Below are 20,262 nucleotides of genomic sequence, written 5' to 3'. Positions count from 1 at the left end.
CTTTTTTGACATACTATAATACAACTTTTGTATCACTTTTTACTACATACTATACTATGACTTTTTTCGATATACTGTACTATGATATTTAACATTCTATACTATGACTATGTTTTAGCACTTTTTTCGACATGCTATACTATGACTTTTTCAACATACTATACTACTATGACTATTTTTGACATAGTATACTAGGACTTTTTTAGCACTTTTTTCGACATACCATCGTATGACTTTTTTGTCATACTATACCATGAAAAAGTAAAAGTCAAAAAAGTGATCAAAAGTTATAGTATGTTGAAAAAAGAAAAGAAAAAAAATCACAGTACATCAAAAAAAGTCATAGCATAGTAGGTCTAAAAAAAATGATAAAACGTCATAGTATAGTAAGTCAAAAATAGTGATATACTATGCTGTGACGGTTTTCAACATACCTTATTTGGTGGTTAACACCGCACCATCAAGTAGGCGCTACAGACTCTGACCCAGAATCAATTCCCAGGCTGGGCTGGCTTTGTTATCACTTATTTCAACATACCATACTATGACCTTTTTCGATATACAATACTATGACTTTTTTCGAGATACTATAATACGACTTTTGTATCACTATTTACTACATACTATACTATGACTCTGATACTGATGCTATTTGATATACTGTACTATGATTTTAACATTCTATACTATAACTTTTTTCGACATGCTATACTATGACTTTTTCAGCATGCCAGAGAAAGTCTAGAAGAAAATACTACACAAAAATGGCTAGCCCAAATTGGGAATTGAACCTGGGCCAAAGACTGCAGTTTATACCTGCTGGCTGGAGCAGTGTTAACCACCAAGCCACTAATGTAGAGAGTTGAAAACAGTCATAGTATAGCATGTATATAAAAAATAAATTAAAAAAAAGCGATTTAAAAAAAGTCATAGTATAGTATGTCGAAAATAGTCATAAAAATGTGATAATATAGTATTTCAAATAAAGCCTGGTAGAACATGCAAACTCCACACAAAAACGACTAGCTCGAACTGGGAATTGAACCTGGGTCAGAGTCTGCAATGCTTATTGGCTGGTGCTTGTAAGAGTGGTGCTAACCACTGAGCCACTCTTCCACCAAAAAAAATATGTTGAAAACAGCCACGGGATGGTAGGTCGAAAAAAGCCATTTTCAAAATACTATGACTTTTTTAGCACTTTTTGTGGACACAATATAGTTTGATTATTTCAATATACCATACTATTACTTTTTAATGGCTTTTTTCAACATACTATGTTGTCATTGTTTTCAACATTCTATATTTGGTGAAGAGTGACTCAGTGGTTAGCAATGCTCCTATAAGCACCAGCAAATAGGCATTGCATACTCTGACCCAGGTTCAATATCCAGGCCGGGCAGGCTGTTTTTGTGTGGAGTTTGCATGTTCTTCCAGGCTTTCTCTGGCACACTTACTATGACTTTTTTTCGACATACTATACTATGACATTGTTATCACTTTTTTCATCATACTATACTATGACTTTCACCATAGTATGTCGGAAAAAGTCATAGTATCATATGCTAGAGAAACTCTGGAAGAATATGCAAACTACACAAAACTGAAGCCCAACCAGAGAATCGAACTTAGGTCAAAGACTGCAGTTCTGACTTGCTGCTAGGAGCGCTGTTAACCACTAAGCCACTCTGCCATAAATGTAGTATGCTAAAAACAGTCATAGCATAGTATGTCGAAAAAAGACATTAAAAAGTCATAGCATGGTATTTAGAAAAAAGTCCTAAATAAGTCCTGTCGAAAAAAGTGATACAAAAATCATTGTATATAGTAAGTTGGAAAAAAAAAAAAAGTCATAGTATAGTAGGTCATAAAAAGTTATACAAATTCATAGTATAGTATGTCCACAAAAAAAAAAGTCCTAAATAAATCATAGTATGTCCAAAAAAGTGATACAAAAATCATAGTATACAGTAGGATGAAAAAAGTAATAGTATAGTATGTCGAAAAAAGTCCTAGGATAGTATATTGAAAGATGTCATACTAACAGTATGCAGAAGTATCGAACGCAAGAATCGGATCACAATACTGTTGAATCAGCAGTCACACAAACGTGCACCGCTGTATAAACCAAAGTCTAAGGTTTTCAAAACAAGATTTTACAACACATGGCTACAGCAGGACCCTCTTAGTTCATTTAAGATGGAATTTTTTTTATAGTGTATTCTAATTCCTTTGACAATTGTAATTATTCAAATTCGGCAGAACCTTTTGACCTACTGTAAACTTAGGACTGTTGCTACCTTTACATCCAAATGTTTACCATTGTTAAGGATCATGAATTGCTCGTCAGGACTTCAAATTTAATTTCACTCTCCTCTCTTATTTTTACAGAAGGATTGATGTCACCATTCAACGAAATAAAAACAGACTGACGACAGGTTTAAAAAAAAAGAAAAAATGTTTATCACGGTTGATACTGATCAGTACCCATGACATTGCACAATACAAAGGCATGAAAAAAAGTAACATTAAAATAGGTTTTGCATCTTCCAAAAGCTAATTTTCCATTCATAAATGCTTCTTGCGATTTCAATTCACTGCAGTTTCTTACAACAGAATCACAGAGTTGTATTCTAAATAGCCAGAAATCATTTCTAAAACAAATCGATGAGCGTGATGTGACACGGAAAAGTAACAAATCAGCAGACATTCTGTGGTTGTGAGAAGTATTAGTATCATTTTTTTGTACAGTACAACATCGAAGGCCAAAGGGTGGCTGACTCTGGTGAGGAGAAGGTCCCGCTGTGGTCATGGGACCTTTGAAAAGTGCCGCGGCCCAACACAGACGGGTGAGAGGACGTCCATGTGTTTCTGTTCCACTGCACCTCTGTTCCTGTTCGAGACATGACAATGTATCGTCTTAGACACACAAACACTACAATATTACGATGTCCAAATTTAAGTCGATATCTAGTCTCATATCACGATATTGATATAATATTGATATATTGCCCAGCCCTACTAAACATGAATTGAATAATCAGAAAAATAATTAAACGCACTGATCAATACATGAAATAATTGTTAGTTGCAGCAGCACTTTGACTTTCCCTCTCTGTCACCACTAGCCTAATCTACATCTGTCAAGTAACTTGCTCAGATGAATGTAGTGGAGCCCAACGTACAATATCTGTCATGTCCAGCTGTACCTGTGTGTTGTGGTGATGGCACTCCTGCTGCTCCTAACTGGGGTTGGGTCTCTCTGCGGACTTCTGAATCTGCATGGGAGGAACAAAGGGCAGAAAACACACCGACAGAAGTTACAGAATGTGCTCTCAGGATGACGGGCAGCTCTGTAACAAAGTAAGGAAATACCACAATATGCAACTTGAACCACCAAGAAGATGCCCACAGTCAGCCGACTCACTGACTTTAACATGTTTATTTCCGTTCCCCCATATTCAATGAACAAAGTGGCTGAATGTGTTGACAATGAGGCAATATTAGCAAATCGAAAGCAGATCTCTTCTGTGGTGTGTTCCTAAAACGTGTAGAAAATAAATGCAGATTCATCTGACTACCAGAGGAGGGCAGAAGTGCTCTTAAGCCAACATCAGGCAACAACAAGGCAACACAAAGAGACTAACAAACAAAATAACCACTAAAGACCAAACACATTACAATCCTGAAGCTGAGACCAGAAAACGACAACAGGCTGCATTGTATGGCAAGAAACTAAAATTCCAAAAACAAGGGATGAGTAAATGACGAGATCTTCCACTGAGTTGCAGATGGTTTAACTCAAAATCAAAAAAAAAAGGCTGAATTTGAAAATAGAAATAAAAGAAAAAGCTCGACAACAGGCAGAAATGTTACTGTACCTGTGATTGTTCTTTTAGGAAATCTGGTAGCTGAAATTCACCTTTAAAGACCTGGAAAAACAAAGGACCAGGTTTAGAGGTTTAGAGCTCCACAAATTTATTGAATCTTCATGAATTCATCATCTGGATAACCATAGTGAAGATTTACTGGGTCATGTGTTCACTTTAAATCAAAATTATTTAACAAATCACTGAATAAATTCAATAAAAAGGAATCATTTGTACATGCATGTACAAAAGCATGACCATCACTGCTTAAAATCCAAGCTGATTGGACTCTCGAGTCTAATAGATGAAATCCACCTCAGCGTGTATCTGACTCGGGGCGTTCTGTTGTGACGCCGCGTCATGCAAGGTGAACATTTATAAACGGTCAGGGCTGCTGGATGCATACCAGGAATTTCATGCTCTGCTTCTGGTGTCCTATAGTTTCCCCCCAGGGGGCCGACATTGGACCAGACAGAGAGGTGAAAAAGAGACAGAGCAGGGAAAGGGAAAAGAAACTCTGGCTCTCTCTCTCTCTCTCTCTCTCTCTCTCCTGTTGGCCTCAGCCATACAGTCTACACATAAATGGACTACTGCCGGATCCTTCACGATTATTACTAATGTGTCTTATTTTCCAATTCTTACACAATATCTACACAGCAAGTCACCTTTATGTTGAACGAAAACAACACTAGGGCATTCTGTCGGCCAGAGATAATGAAGAGTGTGGAGGAAATGTTAGGCAATGAGCAGTCCGTATCGACAGAGTTTAATTAATTAATGGGATTGTTCCGGTCCCTCATTTTCAGCCGGATGTCCGTCACCTTCCGCTTTCTTTGTGTTGGCATTTTAAGCTCCGGACGACTTATGAGGACTATGGTGAACTGCTCCTCAGATCTCTGCAGGGTAAATCCAGACAGCTAGACTATCTGTCCAATCTGAGTTCTCTTCTTCTGCCGCCTAGCGCCACCCAAGACGATTGTGATGTGTTTACAGGTGCTCTAAGCGATGTTGGGTGATGTCACTTCTTGTTGACGTTCAGAGTATTGTCAAACATTCCTCCTCCTCCTCCTCCTCCTCCTCCTCCTCCTCCTCCTCCCTCCTCCTCCTCCTCCTCCTCCTCCTCCTCTCCTCCTCCTCCTCCTCCTCCTCCTCCTCCTCCCTCCTCCTCCTCCTCCTCCTCCTCCTCCTCCTCCTCCTCCTCCTCCAACCCCCACCCCCAAATCCTTCTTGTCGGTTATTGGCTGGAACACTGTTTGTTATGTTTCGTGGTGCAGGTTGGCGCGGTTTGTCTTAGTTGCCGTTTGTGGACCCTGGGCTGTCCACAGACACCGCGTTTTATTTACAGTGTGTTCAGGGGACAGGCAGCTAGCGGATAATGAGAGGTTTGCTATATGTGACAAAAAAATGTTTCAGCCTAAAAAAAACGAGCGACATCGCTTAGAGCACCTTTAAAGAAATGGCAATAAACCAGAGCACGTTTTTCTCCTATCCCGGAATGTTGTGTGGACTAGCCAGACCTTCCTCCGCAGCGCTGTGGAGGAAGGACTGGCTATGCGAGACTAGGCTATGAGTAACAACAGTGTGATGATGGACTCCCAAACTAACATTTGACATTAGGCTCCCCAGCATATACTGCATTTAAAGCCTTTTTGTCAGTTCCCATATACAATGGCAATTTCTTAACACATTGTGTGTGTGTGTGTGTGTGTGTGTGTGTGTGTGTGTGTGTGTGTGTGTGTGTGTGTGTGTGTGTGTGTGTGTATACTTTTTCATAAAAAAAAGTTTTGCATGCTGTGTTTTGTGGTTTCCCATTGCGCTGGGAATGCTGCTGTTGCTTTGACTTCCCATGTCTGTCACCACTAACCTCAACTGCACCCAAAACATCCCCAACATCAAAGACAACAAGAATTTAGGCAGAACACAAGGGCACAGACCTACTAAACTAACAAAATGCAGAAAAAAGTTGCACAATCTAGTTCATTCATTTTCATCCTTTTGATCAATAATGGCTTTCCGAAAATAGAGTCACTAGACAAAACGTACTAAGTGTCGAGTTTAATTTAATCAGATAATCAATAAAATTCTTTCATTTAAACATGGGCTGGAGTGAGTCAAAAGTCCCCCCCACCTCCTGGGCTCCAGAGATTAAAACTTCCCCAAAACACATTCTTAATCCCCCTGCGTGCCTTCATGCATGCTTGCGTGTTTGCCTGAAGTCGATGCAGTGCCAGAAACTGAACGTAATCGGAAATTATTTCCAACACCAGAGACAGGGAGGCGAGCGCATGTTTCTGATTTCCTCTTGGGTGCCATTTTGCAGCTTTCCTCCTCAGCGTACTGAGGCTCTGGGCCAAACTGCTCCAAGCCTGTCCAAACCTTCTGCTCAGACAAAAAAAAAATAGGAGAACACGCAAGGGCGAATTGGAGCAGAATGCCCTCTGGTAGTGCACTAGATCACACGCTTTGGGTAGAAAAAAAAAAATCAAAATGGTGCATGATTAGGAAACGTACAGAAGAGGCTAAGCTGTCTGCTTTGCACGTCTAGATCAATCTGTCCTTGATGTGTCTGATGAAGGGCTGCCTCTGAAAAAGGCCAGACTTCACGTCTGCATGATGGCATCACTGCAGTAACATGAAGCCTGCCTGCTCCTGTCCAGCAGACTTTGAACTCAAGGTCTATTACCTCTGAGGGATCTGTTCACATGCTCATGAAAGGAGGAATAGTCATATTGTGGAAGATGTACCGCCTCTTCTATTGCGTCAGATAAAACCAGATTAAACACTGCTCAGCATGATCAAAGGGACCTCTGCAGGGCTCGGTCCCCAATCAGCTGACTGACAGAAATGCCACTTTTTACCCACCCGTCCAATTACAGGAGGGGCGGGACAAATACCACCATACATGCATGTATAAGTTCTGAACAACAACGGAAGAGAAATGAGTACTGCTGGCCACATAGACTGGCGGGTCCATTCTCTCTTACTAAGGTTTCAGCCTCCCCTTTATCCAGAGTAAGGGCCAGAGCAAGTGTTCTACCTTGTGAAGACATTTTTACTTCAGCAGATCTGTATTTTAGCAACTTGACGCAACCACAGCGTCCCAGCTGAAAAAAACGCTGTGCCTCCAAATCGCTCTTAAGCTCTCCCAGCTGGGCATTTTCAGCTGGGGGAAAAATGCTTTGGTGGACACACGGCCTAATGAAAGCCAACGATTGACGAATTTGGTCGGACAAGAGCTTATCAACCAACTGACCAGAAGGTGTCAGTCCTAATTATTATTATTTTTTTTATTAAAAATACATTCATCGAGTAAATTATTTTTTTTTTTTTAAATCCACAATAAAATCAGCCATTTTGGCAGTAACAGCCACAGAGAATGTTTCAACCCCTCACCCTAACCACTTAAGTATAAGCATCAAAATTCACAAGACAACTAGGCCTGTCGCAATTATTACATTATCGACTGTTCGGGATTATTTGAGCGGACAGCAATCATCTGGCATAATTGTGCGCCGGCGCGCGAGAAGGAGAACCAGGAAATGAGTCGGGGGGGGGGAATGCAACGCTACCACGCTACGGCCGAGCGACGTGTAGTTACATTTTGAAATGCGTGAAAAAGCCTCGGAATCTGAATTGAAAACAACGTTTAAATGCAAACACATTTACAAAAAACAATGCCCATAACAGGTTCGAATATTAAGGGCTGCCTAATATTCGTTCGAATATCAATATTTTTTTAAATATTAAAATGATATTTGAATAACGAAGTTCGGAGTCAAAGCCCTACTCTCTAGACCCTACTGCTGTTGGACAGGTTCTTCTGTTTCAGCTCATATCAAACAGCATTTCTTGCTTTTTGAAGCAAGAGGTTTACAGAGCGGTGCCAATAATGGGACTAATAGCAGAGAGTCTTCCCTACGGGTGCAGCAGTGTTAAGCAAGCTCTGGGTAACGTTATGCTGGAGGGGTCGCTTCCACTGAGCTTTTCTAATTAGATTATTAACACATAAAAATGTTTAAAATCAAACTGTGCAGCAGAGCCAGAGGTGAAACACTGTCTCAGCAAACTATGTGAGGATTAATTGACACTATTTTGACAACGCTCCCATCATTTTCAAATACATCTAGACGTGCACATATTACTCCCGTTCTCCACACTCTACGTTGGCTCCCTGTGCATTTTAGAATAGATTTTAAGATTTTGTTGTTTGCTTTTAAGGCCTTAAATGGTCTGGCCCCGGAGTATTTGTCTGAAATTTTAACTTTGCGGGAGCACAACCGGTCATTGCGTTCTTCAAATCAGCGAGTTTTAGAAGTGCCTAGGTCAAGGTATAAACGTTGGGGTGATCAGGCTTTTGCAGTTGCTGCCCCGAGACTCTGGAACAAGTTACCCCCTGATATTCACACTATCACAGATGTAGCTCTTTTTAGGTCCAAACTCAAAACGTATCTGTTCCGTCTGGCCTTTAATACGTAGCAGTGGTGTGACAATTTCATTCTTTTGTTTCTGTGTAACCTTTTCTGATTTTACTGTTTTCTATGTTCATTCTTTCTATTGTATGACGTGTTTCTGATGTTAAGCACTTTGGATACCTGCTGGTTTTTGTAAAGTGCTATATAAATAAATTTTGATTGATTGATTGAGATGAGCACCCAAATTATTTGTATGACAATTAATTGTCAACTAAAATTCGTGATTGTGACAGCCCCTGAGACAACTCTGTAGGTGAGCAGAAACCCTGAAAACCTTCCACAGCATGCCTCAGCAGAGCCCAGTCAGGGAGGGACCAGCACAATTGGGTCAGCCAAGGAGCATGCTGGTACAAGCAGCAGGTCAGTCCAGTGTGGAAGTGCCAATCTAAACCCTGCAGTGGTTCAGCCTCAGTATTATGGCTGGAGCTCCCTGTGACTAAGCCCCAGTCCTGGGGGGTTAAATGTGGTAACAGCCCAGTGCGTTTGAAAAGCTGCCAGTGTCGAGCTACGATCGGCGGGGGAGAATGTTTCAGCTGCACAGCAGTTTACTTCCGCCCTCTCTGGAAGGTTTCCAGGTATATTGTTACCTCAAACAAAATGCTTCTATCTGAACTGCACAGTGAAACTCTTCAGGAGACTGGGCGAGTAGGCACAGGGCTGTAACATTACTTAAAAACAAAACTCCTCATCTCACACTGACTAAGAGTTTTTGGTTTTGTAGAAAAACATGCTTATAAGGTATCAAAGTATCATTGCCATTTGTGTAAAAAAAAATTATTGAAAAATCAAGAAACTTCAAGCAATACCTAGCCTTAAATCAGGTATTGATAAATGGACTGATCATACAGGAGCTTTTGGTGACCTAAAGACAGCCAACAGTTCACAGCACCATACCGTCAATACCTTTTGTTATTTTCATGCTTAAAAGGTCACTTTGAGTTTTGTTTTTTTTAACATTAATGAGTTCCCCCAGCCTGCCTATGGTCCCCCAGTGGCTAGAAATGGTGATAGGTGTAATCTCAGCCTTTGAGAAAAAGAAAGCTCAGATGGGCCGATCTGGAATCTTGCTCCTTATGAGGTCATAAGGAGCGAGGTTACCTCCCCTTTCTCTGCTTTGCCCGCCCAGAGAATTTAGCCCACCCATGAGAGAGAGACATCATGGCTTTCAAACGAGCAAAGTTGCAGTTGGTCACGGCCACACTACACCCCCCCGCCCCCCTCTCTCCTCTCTCCTCCTCAATAGCTACAGACACAGAAATGGCACATCCTAAGGAAAGCTCATTGTGGGACTGGCTCTAGTGGCTCTCTGTAATTCTGCACCAAGGCTGAATTTTGGGAAAGAGACTTCAGATACAGTATTAGGGGACCACTAAGGCCTATATAAAAGCATCCAAAGAGCACCATTTAATGGGACATTTAAAGGGCGAGTATTCTTACAACATGTCTTCCTAGACGTTTAAAGGTGTCTTTCGTATTCCTTTGTAGTCTCGACACAATCAATCGTACAAATGGGGATAACAGTACAACCTTTACAACAGCTTCTCGTCATTCATGGTGTTGTACATGCAAAAACATTATGGAAATAGCTGTGTAAAGAATGAAAAAAGGGTCATTGTTAGAGAAGTTCACACCCTGCCTTACTTTAAAACCTCAACTCCCAGCCCATCACAGACTACGTTTACAAGCTGTCAATTTTCGGGTTATGGTCTGGTTAAGGTCACTATTCGGGTTTCTGAAACATTCGGAATAACCCGTTTACATGCGTGAGCAGAGAGAGTTACTCCTGTATACATGGAATTTGTAATCAATTGGCAATATCCCGACGTAAACGGCGACGCACGGTTAGCTTCTGGACGTAGCCTACGGACAACCTTAAGACGCAATATGCGTCATTTCCGATTCTTCTTACTTGGTCTGGCGTCCGTACAAACCCTGCTTCGCGTAACTTTTCGGTCACCTTCTTATAAATCTCACTATCTCGGTACTTTCTGCCGTCAACAAAAGACATATTCATGGTTTTCACCACACTAATGAAGAAATTGGTTTCCTCCTCGCTCCAAAAGTGTGGTGCTGTGCTGCGTCTCGCCATGTTTACTTCCGGTATACTGTGCGCAGGTTTTCTGCATTGACATATATATAACTATATTATTATAGTATATAATTATTATTATAACTATGTTTTCTGGCGCATACAAGAAGTTCCTCTACTCAAAAGACCAAGATTCCTTGCGAATAGAACATGCGCAGAACACAAATCAATGTTCTTTTTGATGGGGATATGCCGATACACGTTTACATGACCAAACTTTCGGGTTAGAAAAGGGGTAACCCAGGTAGAATATTCGGGTTTTTAAAAACCCGAATATGAGCATATTCGGGTTTTTGCCGGGGTTTACATGGCCGTGCGCGACCGGGTTATTGCTAATATTCCGGTTTTGAACGGGTTATTGGCTGCAAACGTAGTCACTGAAAGTGACAAAACACACCGTTAGATGATCCAAAATGATCCAAAAAGCACTTTGATTAAGCATACTGAGGCCTTAAGCCCCATCTGTGCAGCTACAGAAGAACTATTTGACCGCAGCCATATATGACTGATGGTATGATAGGGCCATGGTACGTACAGCAAGATCCTAAAAACACAAATCAAGAAAGAAAGTCTTGAATAAGATATCTTGATCTGAGTTTAAGGAGTGAGACGTGGATTAATAAACGTTTCATGTGAGGAACTCACCAATTAATCTTTTAGCCACTCTTATTTCCATGCTTGTCCAGCCAATGGTTTCATGAATGAGTCTCTATTGAGGTCTAAGAGCCAAAGAGCTTGATGGCTGAGAACTGACGATTGCACTGGATCAATATGATATGATTAGCCTGCACATCATTAACTGTCCTTGCATCAATATGAAGGAAAAGGTCCAGCCACAGACCCAAAGCACAACACACTGGACGAGCAAGTCTACAGACATTCATTTCTCATCTCTCCACCAACTCATTATTGTTACTGTGGAGAAACTGAGAACTTATTGATTCCAATATCCATTTCTCACCAGGGATCAGCACAACTGCAAAGCCACTTAAAAGCTATTGATTGTGGCTTCAGGAGCCAGGCCCAACAAGCCTCATTTACAGCAAGCTGGAACAACCTTTACGGATTAGTGTTCAGAGATGAAGCCTCTACAAAGAGCAAAAGTCCAGGTGTTTTCATTAGTGGAAAATACATGCAATTTGTTCTTTTATCATTTTCTTAGCTCCAATTCTACTGAGAGTCAACTGAGGCCGGTATCTGCATCTATTAGATGACCCCGCTCAACCTGACTTGTCCTGGCATATTTGAGAGCTGAACCCAACCCAAGACCATATATCACTGTATTACAGGTACAAAAGACTCTACTCCTTGACCATAGATAGATACTAATAGCCTTTATTTGCAGCATGATTACAAGGATAGGGAACTAAAATGAACAAAAACCTTTTTTTCTGACAGGGTCCACACCTCTTTTCTACCTTTGTTTGTCTGTAAATGAATCCCTGGAACCTTTCTGGGTCAAATCAATATTAACACAGAGGATTTACGGAGATATGCATTGACTCGGTTAACTGCTTTGACCACAGGGCCGCTAGTGCTTAGAAGGATTACCTTCACGACATGTCTTAACGCAGTAAAAACAAAAACAAAGCATCGAGATAAGGCTGCTCTCAACAGGTCATGCTTCCTTAATCATCCAGATCTCTCTGTCTGCACAGTACAAACATTATGTTCAATTGCTGCTTCCAAACTATTTCTCTGCTGAGCAGCTAGACCCAGGCTGCATATTCTGTATATCAGAGATGAACAGGAGATGAGACAGATGGTAAATATTTGGATGGGGATGGGTGAAAATTCAAGACAGCAGAGAGAGCATTTCCACATGCGGCTTCATCATACAGTGGTTTAGTTCAGGGCTGGTTGCCAGATGTCTTATGTAATCTAGTGTGTGGTCTTGAATTTAGTATTCAGAGAAGAATCCATCATTCTAAATAGAAACCATCATTCTAAATAATACTTTGCGCTGTTAAATTTAGAGAAGTAGAATTAAAAAAAAATAGTTTTGAACTGTTTTTGTGAGGGATAGAGGGTTACCGTGTGTATGCATACTGTTACATAATATCTAAACATGATCCTGTTTTGACCAAGTTACTAGACTCTCTTCCTTAACACACAGGCAGCCATACAAGGAAAAAAAATGTGTGACCCCTGATTTAATAGATATATATATTAATGATAGATAAAATGAGTATGTGTAATGTGAAAGAGGTGGCATGTCGTGACCAGCCCAGAGAATTACCACCCAACACAACTTTTTACACTAGATGGATCTTTGCTTCAGTTTTCCAGCCCTCTGCTCTCAATCTCGTTTCCAGCAGCAGGCTACTGTTTGCACCAGAGAAAATCTGATAAACCCGACGTAAAGGGAAATTGGATGATGATAATGCTGTGGCCGCTGGCGGCATGGCGGGAGACCGGGCGCCGTTCATCTCCATGTACTGCCCGCGCTGCATTGACACAGAGCCAGTTGAAAAATCCGCAAAGTTACCTTTTAACACTACTTTGATGACCAAAACAAAGCTTAAAGGAGAGTGAAAATTGATGTTAAATAGGTTTGCTAACACGTTCACCAAAACAACTTCATAACGCGACAATAAGTCGCTGTTGTGTTTTCAGCCTGTTCTGCCACTGCCAATTGGCCATAAACCAACAAAAAAAAAAGCAACTAAAGCAGCTTTAAAATCCAGAAATATCTGAACAAAGCATTATTTGCCAACTTTTTTTTCATTTTTTTTATACTTGATGCTACAGACACATTTCGGCCAGTACTAAAAAACTATGGAGGTTTGGTACCCCAGCCTACAGCAGATAAACAATTTATCTGTTTTCGTTCACGTTGACCATCTGCATACTGCTATGTTCACCTACCTTCGCATTACCATTCTATTCATGAATCGTTTTACTATTTAATGTCGGTACCTTTTTTTTTTTTTTTAGTACCACCTCCATCGAGGTTCCAAGCGAGCTGAAGCGATACCAAAACGTGATGTGAAAACCTGCAGACTATTGATTGGTCAGAGAACAGTCACTAATCACGGTCATCATTGCTAGCGACAGACGGGGGTGTCCAGAACAAATCTGCCATTTTTAAATAGGGGTAGGGCAAGTAAACAATAATACAAACCCTGCAGCTGGGTTTGATGCAGGGAAATCACACTAATACACAGCATAAATCCGAACAAATGAGCTTCACCATGTTGTCAAGACATGTAGGTCTATTGTGAGGAGAGTGTTAACTAATTCAGAGAGCAGAGGCAGAAGAAGAACCACAACACACAGACATGGATATTTACTGCATCCAAAATATGTAAACAGGACCACAGGCACATTTGGAAAGCATTAACATGCTGCACAACATGGTGATAACACAGATGGAACAGCATGAGGACTTGATATCTGACCAGCACACTGACATATGGCAGCCATGAGAGAAGATTGGTTACATACAGTATGCAGGCTTACCTTTAAAATAACAGTCCAAATTTGGGGGAAATATGCTTTTTTGTACTCTCTTTAAATGACACGTGGTTTTAGGAGCAGTTGATTTCAACACAATGGAGCCATTTATCAACAACAGTTAACCGCAATGTCTCTGCAAACTCAAAAGTCATGGGGCCAGGTGCATAAGGCTCTATGTAGATCGACAACTACATTTATGTGTACACTATACACAAAGACATATGTGCATTGTACACATTTTTTAAGTTGTGCATTCACATGGTTCAGTTTTTAACTCAATCATTCATTTCTAACACTGGGTACAATTTATTAAATTAAATTTGCATTTAGCCATATCCTTAATCATGTTTGTATATCAACACATCTGTCTGCTTCACCTGTCTACACTCCCATCAATTCAAAGCATGGCAAAATAGTGGCACAATTTTACCATCAGTAGAGTCGATCGGTTTGCTCTAGAAAACTGAATCTACGCCGACGTATGCTTGACATGTGCACATTCTCACTGCATGTTCGGTTTTTGAAATATGAGATTATGTGTGGGAAATGACAGACACATTGCTTATGCATCTGGCCTGGTCATTACTTTTCTGTAAACACAACGCAGTTGCACATATTGGTGACAAGCATTCTAGCAAGACAGCTTTGGAGTTTTAGAAAAATCTGTTTTGACGGCGTTTGGCAAGCATCTCTGCACTGGATGCACAAAGGTGAAACGGATGTACTTCTCATGTGACTCTGTAAACTAAACTAAGTATGAAGACTTATCAATTTATTAGAAATTGCATCAAAAAAGTATATCATAATTGATAACAAAACAATGCAAATCTTGGAACGCATTGTTTATGGGATGCACCAATATTAATTTATTAGAAGTACACTAGGGCTGCTCGATAAAATCATAATCTCATTGACCTTTTGATAGATGTTGCATTTATTGCACTTAAAAAAAAATCAACAGTGAAAACACTTTGAACTGTGACATTTCCCTTAATATTTTTCCCGCTTGAACTTTTTTAAATCCCCTTCAGAACAAGACAAAATAAGAGTTTATTTGCAAAATGTAATGTGCAAAACAATCGTTTTTCTCGATTCCTCTGTTTTTGTGATCGTTAGGACCAAAAATTTTAATCACGATTAAAATGTGATTAATTGCACAGCTCTAAAGTGCACTGCAATGAATATTGATCAATATATTGAATATGAATGATGATAAAGATACTATACTTGAGTCATGTTGTTCAGAAGACATTTTGGTGTCATTGGTAGCTTTAAACTAAAAGGCCAACATTTAATGTGAGTATGGAGAGTAAACTCAGCTACATCAGCCACATAAGAACAAGTTACTTCCACTTTAAAGTTTAATAAATCTTATGAAGAGCATGGGAAGGGGTATTTTGCCACTCTACCACCTTGTATGTAGTTAGTTTATGTAATTTTTTGTGGTCAGACACATTTTTCCAATGAATACCCAAACGGAAAAAAAAGAAGTTCCCTCTCCCCTCACATCTTAGACTCCAAATGTTTTCCGTTAGAGTCACGATCTTGACAACATGACAGATTGCACCTAATTCAGTCTCTTTGCATCCTCGCTCCCTTTTAGGTTCCCCTCAAACAAATGGAAAAGCAATCCAAATGTTTCAGAAAAGTATATTGGCTAAAACTCCAAACTGGGTTAAAGAAGTAAAATCATCACTTTGGGGAAATCAAACCGTCAAACTCACAGTATTGAAATTATTGTAAAACTATACATATACATATACATACACATACACATATACAAACATACATACATACATACACACACACACACACATACATATATACATACATACACATACACCAAGGAGGAATAAAATAAAAAAGAAAATGCCATTTCTTATTCACAAAGTCAGTCTCATATGGCTGATTGTCTTTTATACAGTAAGCTGTTCAAATGCCCTTATTCCGCTACACCCCCTCCCCTCACAGTTAACAGTCTGCCTTGGATATTTAGGTTTCACTGAGTGTGCAGATTCCCTCCATTGGGTGTTGTGTAGTTGTGCTGATGTACAGTACAAGTCACTGCTTTATGTGGCCAGCGAGATACTTCCTGCTGGATTGGCAAACCGAAGGAAATGGTGTCGATGTTTTCCTGAAACAGGACCTTATGACAAAGAAACATGCACCACTAAACACACGTTTACACATACTGTGCGTGTGTTTGTATGCGTGACTGCATAATAGCTAGGGTTGGGTATCATTTGGATTTTAACGATTCTGTTTACGCTTCTGCTTAAATCGATTCCGCTTCTTAATATTCTCGATTCAGATTCTTTGAGGGGCGTGGTTCAAATTTGTCACCCAGCGGAGCATGGCGGGTTTATTACAGTAAGCTCACGGCGGAGAGTGGAAAAAAAGGCCGACAAAGCAGCACCCAAACGCCAGGTAACACAAACCATGATAGAGACCACCTGCCCATCCTACCGTGATGGAATTCATAGGGCTGGATGTCCACCCACTCAGTGTGTTAATTCACATAATGGTATGTAATTATTATATTGCATATTTCAGCGGTCCTTCTAGACTTACTGTAAGCAGCGGGTTAGCATTGCCATTGTGAGCCAACAAACGATTTCCCCCAGTTCTCTCTGGTACACTTGCATTTTATGTCTGAGGTTTTCTTGGAAATATAAGTATGTTAGGTATGAATCATTTTTATTATGGTGGAGACAATAATAACCACTCTGGCTGTACAGACAAGATGTTTTAGGAAAATACCCAGATGCCTGGAAAGAGTTCCAGCCTCTGTCTAACAAATAGCCAGAAATGTTTGGACAGCAGTCAGACAGGGGAGAGGTCAAACTTGGAAAAACGCGCAAACAGTCAGTCAATGAACAGACATTCTTCAGTCTGTATCACCATGAAACTCCTAGTACAACTGTAAACAACACTTCGAGACTTAAAACATTTCACCATTTGTCAATCTTGTTTTCATTTCAGCGATGACGGTGATACTAAGTACTGTTTCAGTCTGCCAGCAGTGGCTAAAAATTTACAATCAATTCAGGACAGCAGGGAATTTCAAACCAATGGAAACTACAGATGCTCTTTTCCTAGATCCTAGATGTCACCAGCAATGGTGTGCAATATGAAGTCATCTTTTTCCCAGTGTTCTTACTGTAATTCGGCATCATACACCGGGAAGACCTTAAAACCTTGGCCTCCACAGACCTCGAGAGATAAAAATAAAACCGAGAATTGTGTCCTCTAGCTCAGACACACAGTATGCAACCCAGAGAGAGGAGCTGCAGAGGATGTCACCTGATAGCTCAGCTTGAGGAAAAGGATTTAATAAAACATATTCTGCTCCAAAAATAGCAAAGGCTTTGACGTCTGGCAAGGGCATCATTGCCAAAGCAAAGACTACTGTGCTCATGCACAAAGTTTATGCAATGGTAAGAATGGATCGGCCATTAATCATAAGGATGGTGGTTAAATCTCAGGATGCTCCTTCTGCCTCCTGTCAAATCGTCTTTTAGCAAGACAGTGGAAACCAAATCCATGTTTTTGGGAAAAAAATGTAAGTCACTCTGGACAAAAGCATCAGCTAAACAGATGGCACGTCATTAAAATTGGTAACTGCAATATTAGCTTTCTGTAATACATTTGTCGTCTCCAAACCCAAGCTGAGATCACCCTGATGACATCACTAGGACATCATCAGGGTTAGCCACGGACGATATTATTACTACAGAAAGACTTTGACATGTAAAATGGATGGAGTGCCTCTTTATATTAAGTTTTTTTATTTTTTATTTATTTATTTTTAATGGGACATTGTTCTGTGGGACTCTATGTAAAAGTCAGAAAAACTTGCAACTTGCATTGTTTAATGCTCAATTGACACTCAGATACACAATCTGTAATTATAGTTGTCCTGTTCTTAACAGTGCATTGCAAGTGCATTTCTTTTTATCCCATCGGTATATATTGTTAGAACTGTGGTACAAAGAGACACTGGTTTCTATTTCTATTTTAGTGTAGTATCAAACATTATTTTGTAGAGAGCACATTACTTAGTACGGACTGAATAATACACTATACTTTAAAGTATATATCAAGTTTTGTAGTGAATGAGCTAAAAACACACACATGGCAAAACACTCACCCTTATGGTGTTGTCCAGGACTTTGGGGTCAGGCCGGCCGTAGTTGGGAGGGTTGGCATGGGGGTCGTAGCCCAATCTGGACAGCATGGGGGCGATGACAGCCATGTCCCTCACGACATCAGCAGGGATCTTCCCCACCCACTTGGACAAGGCCTCCACATTGACGGGCTTGATGACCTGGTCTGTGGACCTCTCCACCCTGGCAAGACACAGAAAAATGTTGATTTCAGCTCTGATCTGAAATAGCATATCACTTGATCAGTTACAAGTTTTTCTTGGTTGTTTAAGCATATGTTTGCAATGCCAAAGATCCCAGGTTTTAATCTCAAGTGGGTCAATTTAGGGATTACATCTGTTCTAAATAATGTACTTGTTACTGTATGCGGCAAAGGTTCCTTAAGTCTTGGTAAAATGCATCAGTTCATTAACCATACCCATTTACCTGTACTTTAGATTTGGTATTGTACATACATAACTAAATGCCACTTCTCATACATATCTTTATGCAACTTACCAAGAGTGATCCTTATTATTACCCATTTCTATTTATGATCCTTACTGTTAACCCATTTACATTTTTTGGCATTATGTATATTTTGGATCTGCACATTATTATTATTATTATTATTATTATTATTATTATTATTATTATTATTATTATTATTATTGCACTCTTTCCTAATATGTACTGCAACTGGTGTATACAAATTTCCCTCGGGACAAATACAGTTCTATCTTATCTTCATTGAGTGAACTTATCAGCAATTAACAAATTCCACTTTTAAATTTCTTGCTTGCATGTCAAGTGTTGCAGACCCACCACATGTTTTTGAATTCACTGTAATCAGCATAACTTAATGCACATTAGCATTGTTAGCTCAGATTGTCCCCAAATGACCCAGTTTACAGAAGACAAGTCCATATCTTAGTTCTATTCACTGGCATCCAATTGGCTGTAATTTGATCATAAGACAATATTAAAAAGATGGTTTCCTGGCCTCCTTCTCTCAGCAGGTCCCTGTTAAATATGCAGGATTAATTACCCTTCAATTTATCAGTTCAATCCTCTGCTCAGCCTGTCTTAAACTCAACATATCAACTGGGTGGTGATGGTGCAGTGGATATTACACATGCCTATGGTGCAGGAGATCGGGGTTCAATTCCCACTGCGATACATCAACCAATGTGTCCCTGAGCAAGACACTTAACCCCTAGTTGCTCCAGAGGTGTGTGACCTCTGGCATAAATAGCAATTGTAAGTCGCTTTGGATAAAAGCGTCAGCTAAATGACATGTAATGTAATAATGAACACGGTTTCCTTGAGCTCAGTAATTCAGTTTAATCTCCCCAACTGTGTCAAAGGAGAAATATTTTAACTGGTCAATGTCATTGTTTTCAAGATAAGGCTACAGAGTCAAAGTAACTTGCCACAGATGACATCTGGGGAACTTCCTAGTGGCAACACATTAGCATTTTAAAAAAGTAACCCTATTTACTAGTTTTTAGAGAAATTCAGGCTTTTGGTATTAGAGTGAAGATAAATAATAGTCCACTTGTCCTTTCCCTCTATCAGTCATGGGTGTGGGAGCCACCATTATGTCTTACCAAGGTAAATTATTCATTGTCTGAAATTAAATATTCAACAAGCGAGGGGATTGGAGCTGCTGGACTGGGGCTTTTGTATTCTGGAATGAGCAAAGTTTACCTTTACTGACCAGGAGGAAGGATTTAATATCAGATGTATGATGATGTAGATGGCCGCACTGTTTAACCCTTGTGCATCATTAGCGACATTTTTGCATTTTATCGATCATTTTGGCTAATGCATATGGCATACATTTTGGCAAGGGTGTGAGTTTTTTTCAGAATTTTGGAAGTTCAACCTCAGCTCCTATAATAAGTCAATAATAAACTGTGTAGCCAAGATACAGTCACTTAGACCCCTAAAAGGTATACTATGTAACGGATCTTCCTAAAAAACAATGTATAGATATACAAAAGTAATCCCTCTCAATCAATTATGACCCACTAGAAGTGTGTGGTCGGGACTATCTGCAGAGACCCTGCGATCTATCTGTATTTTCTTTTTAATTTGCTGTGTGCAGTACGTTTATGGGCCTCAGCAAAGAACCTTTGTGCCACACATGGTGTGGTGTAACCCCCCAGCCAATAACAGCGTGCAGGTTGTGCCGCCTGCCTCATTTCCAGGTACCGCCGCTTTGACAC

General features: G+C 40.1%; 1 protein-coding gene across 3 annotated transcripts in view; it reads right to left on the bottom strand.

Moving 5' to 3' along the window:
- Positions 1-2,436: 2,436 nt before the first annotated feature.
- Positions 2,437-20,262, bottom strand: part of tpst1 (tyrosylprotein sulfotransferase 1) — a 47,856-nt gene continuing 30,030 nt past the window's right edge. For 2 of the 3 annotated variants that reach the window (XM_039784121.1, XM_039784113.1), the window contains 4 exons: positions 18,037-18,235; positions 3,879-3,929; positions 3,207-3,275; positions 2,437-2,890 (listed from right to left, as the gene is read on the bottom strand). In XM_039784121.1, coding sequence (XP_039640055.1) covers positions 3,240-3,275; positions 3,879-3,929; positions 18,037-18,235 — 286 coding nt within the window. In that variant the 3' untranslated portion in view covers positions 2,437-2,890; positions 3,207-3,239. The remainder of the gene's footprint in view (positions 2,891-3,206; positions 3,276-3,878; positions 3,930-18,036; positions 18,236-20,262) is intronic. The other variant, XM_039784130.1, reaches the window with a different exon arrangement.

The sequence above is a fragment of the Perca fluviatilis genome, chromosome 2, assembly GCF_010015445.1.
Source record: "Perca fluviatilis chromosome 2, GENO_Pfluv_1.0, whole genome shotgun sequence".
In the NCBI taxonomy this organism is placed as follows: domain Eukaryota; kingdom Metazoa; phylum Chordata; class Actinopteri; order Perciformes; family Percidae; genus Perca; species Perca fluviatilis.
The sequence above is the reverse complement of the archived record's forward strand: the minus strand, read 5'-3'. Positions and strand labels throughout refer to the sequence as shown.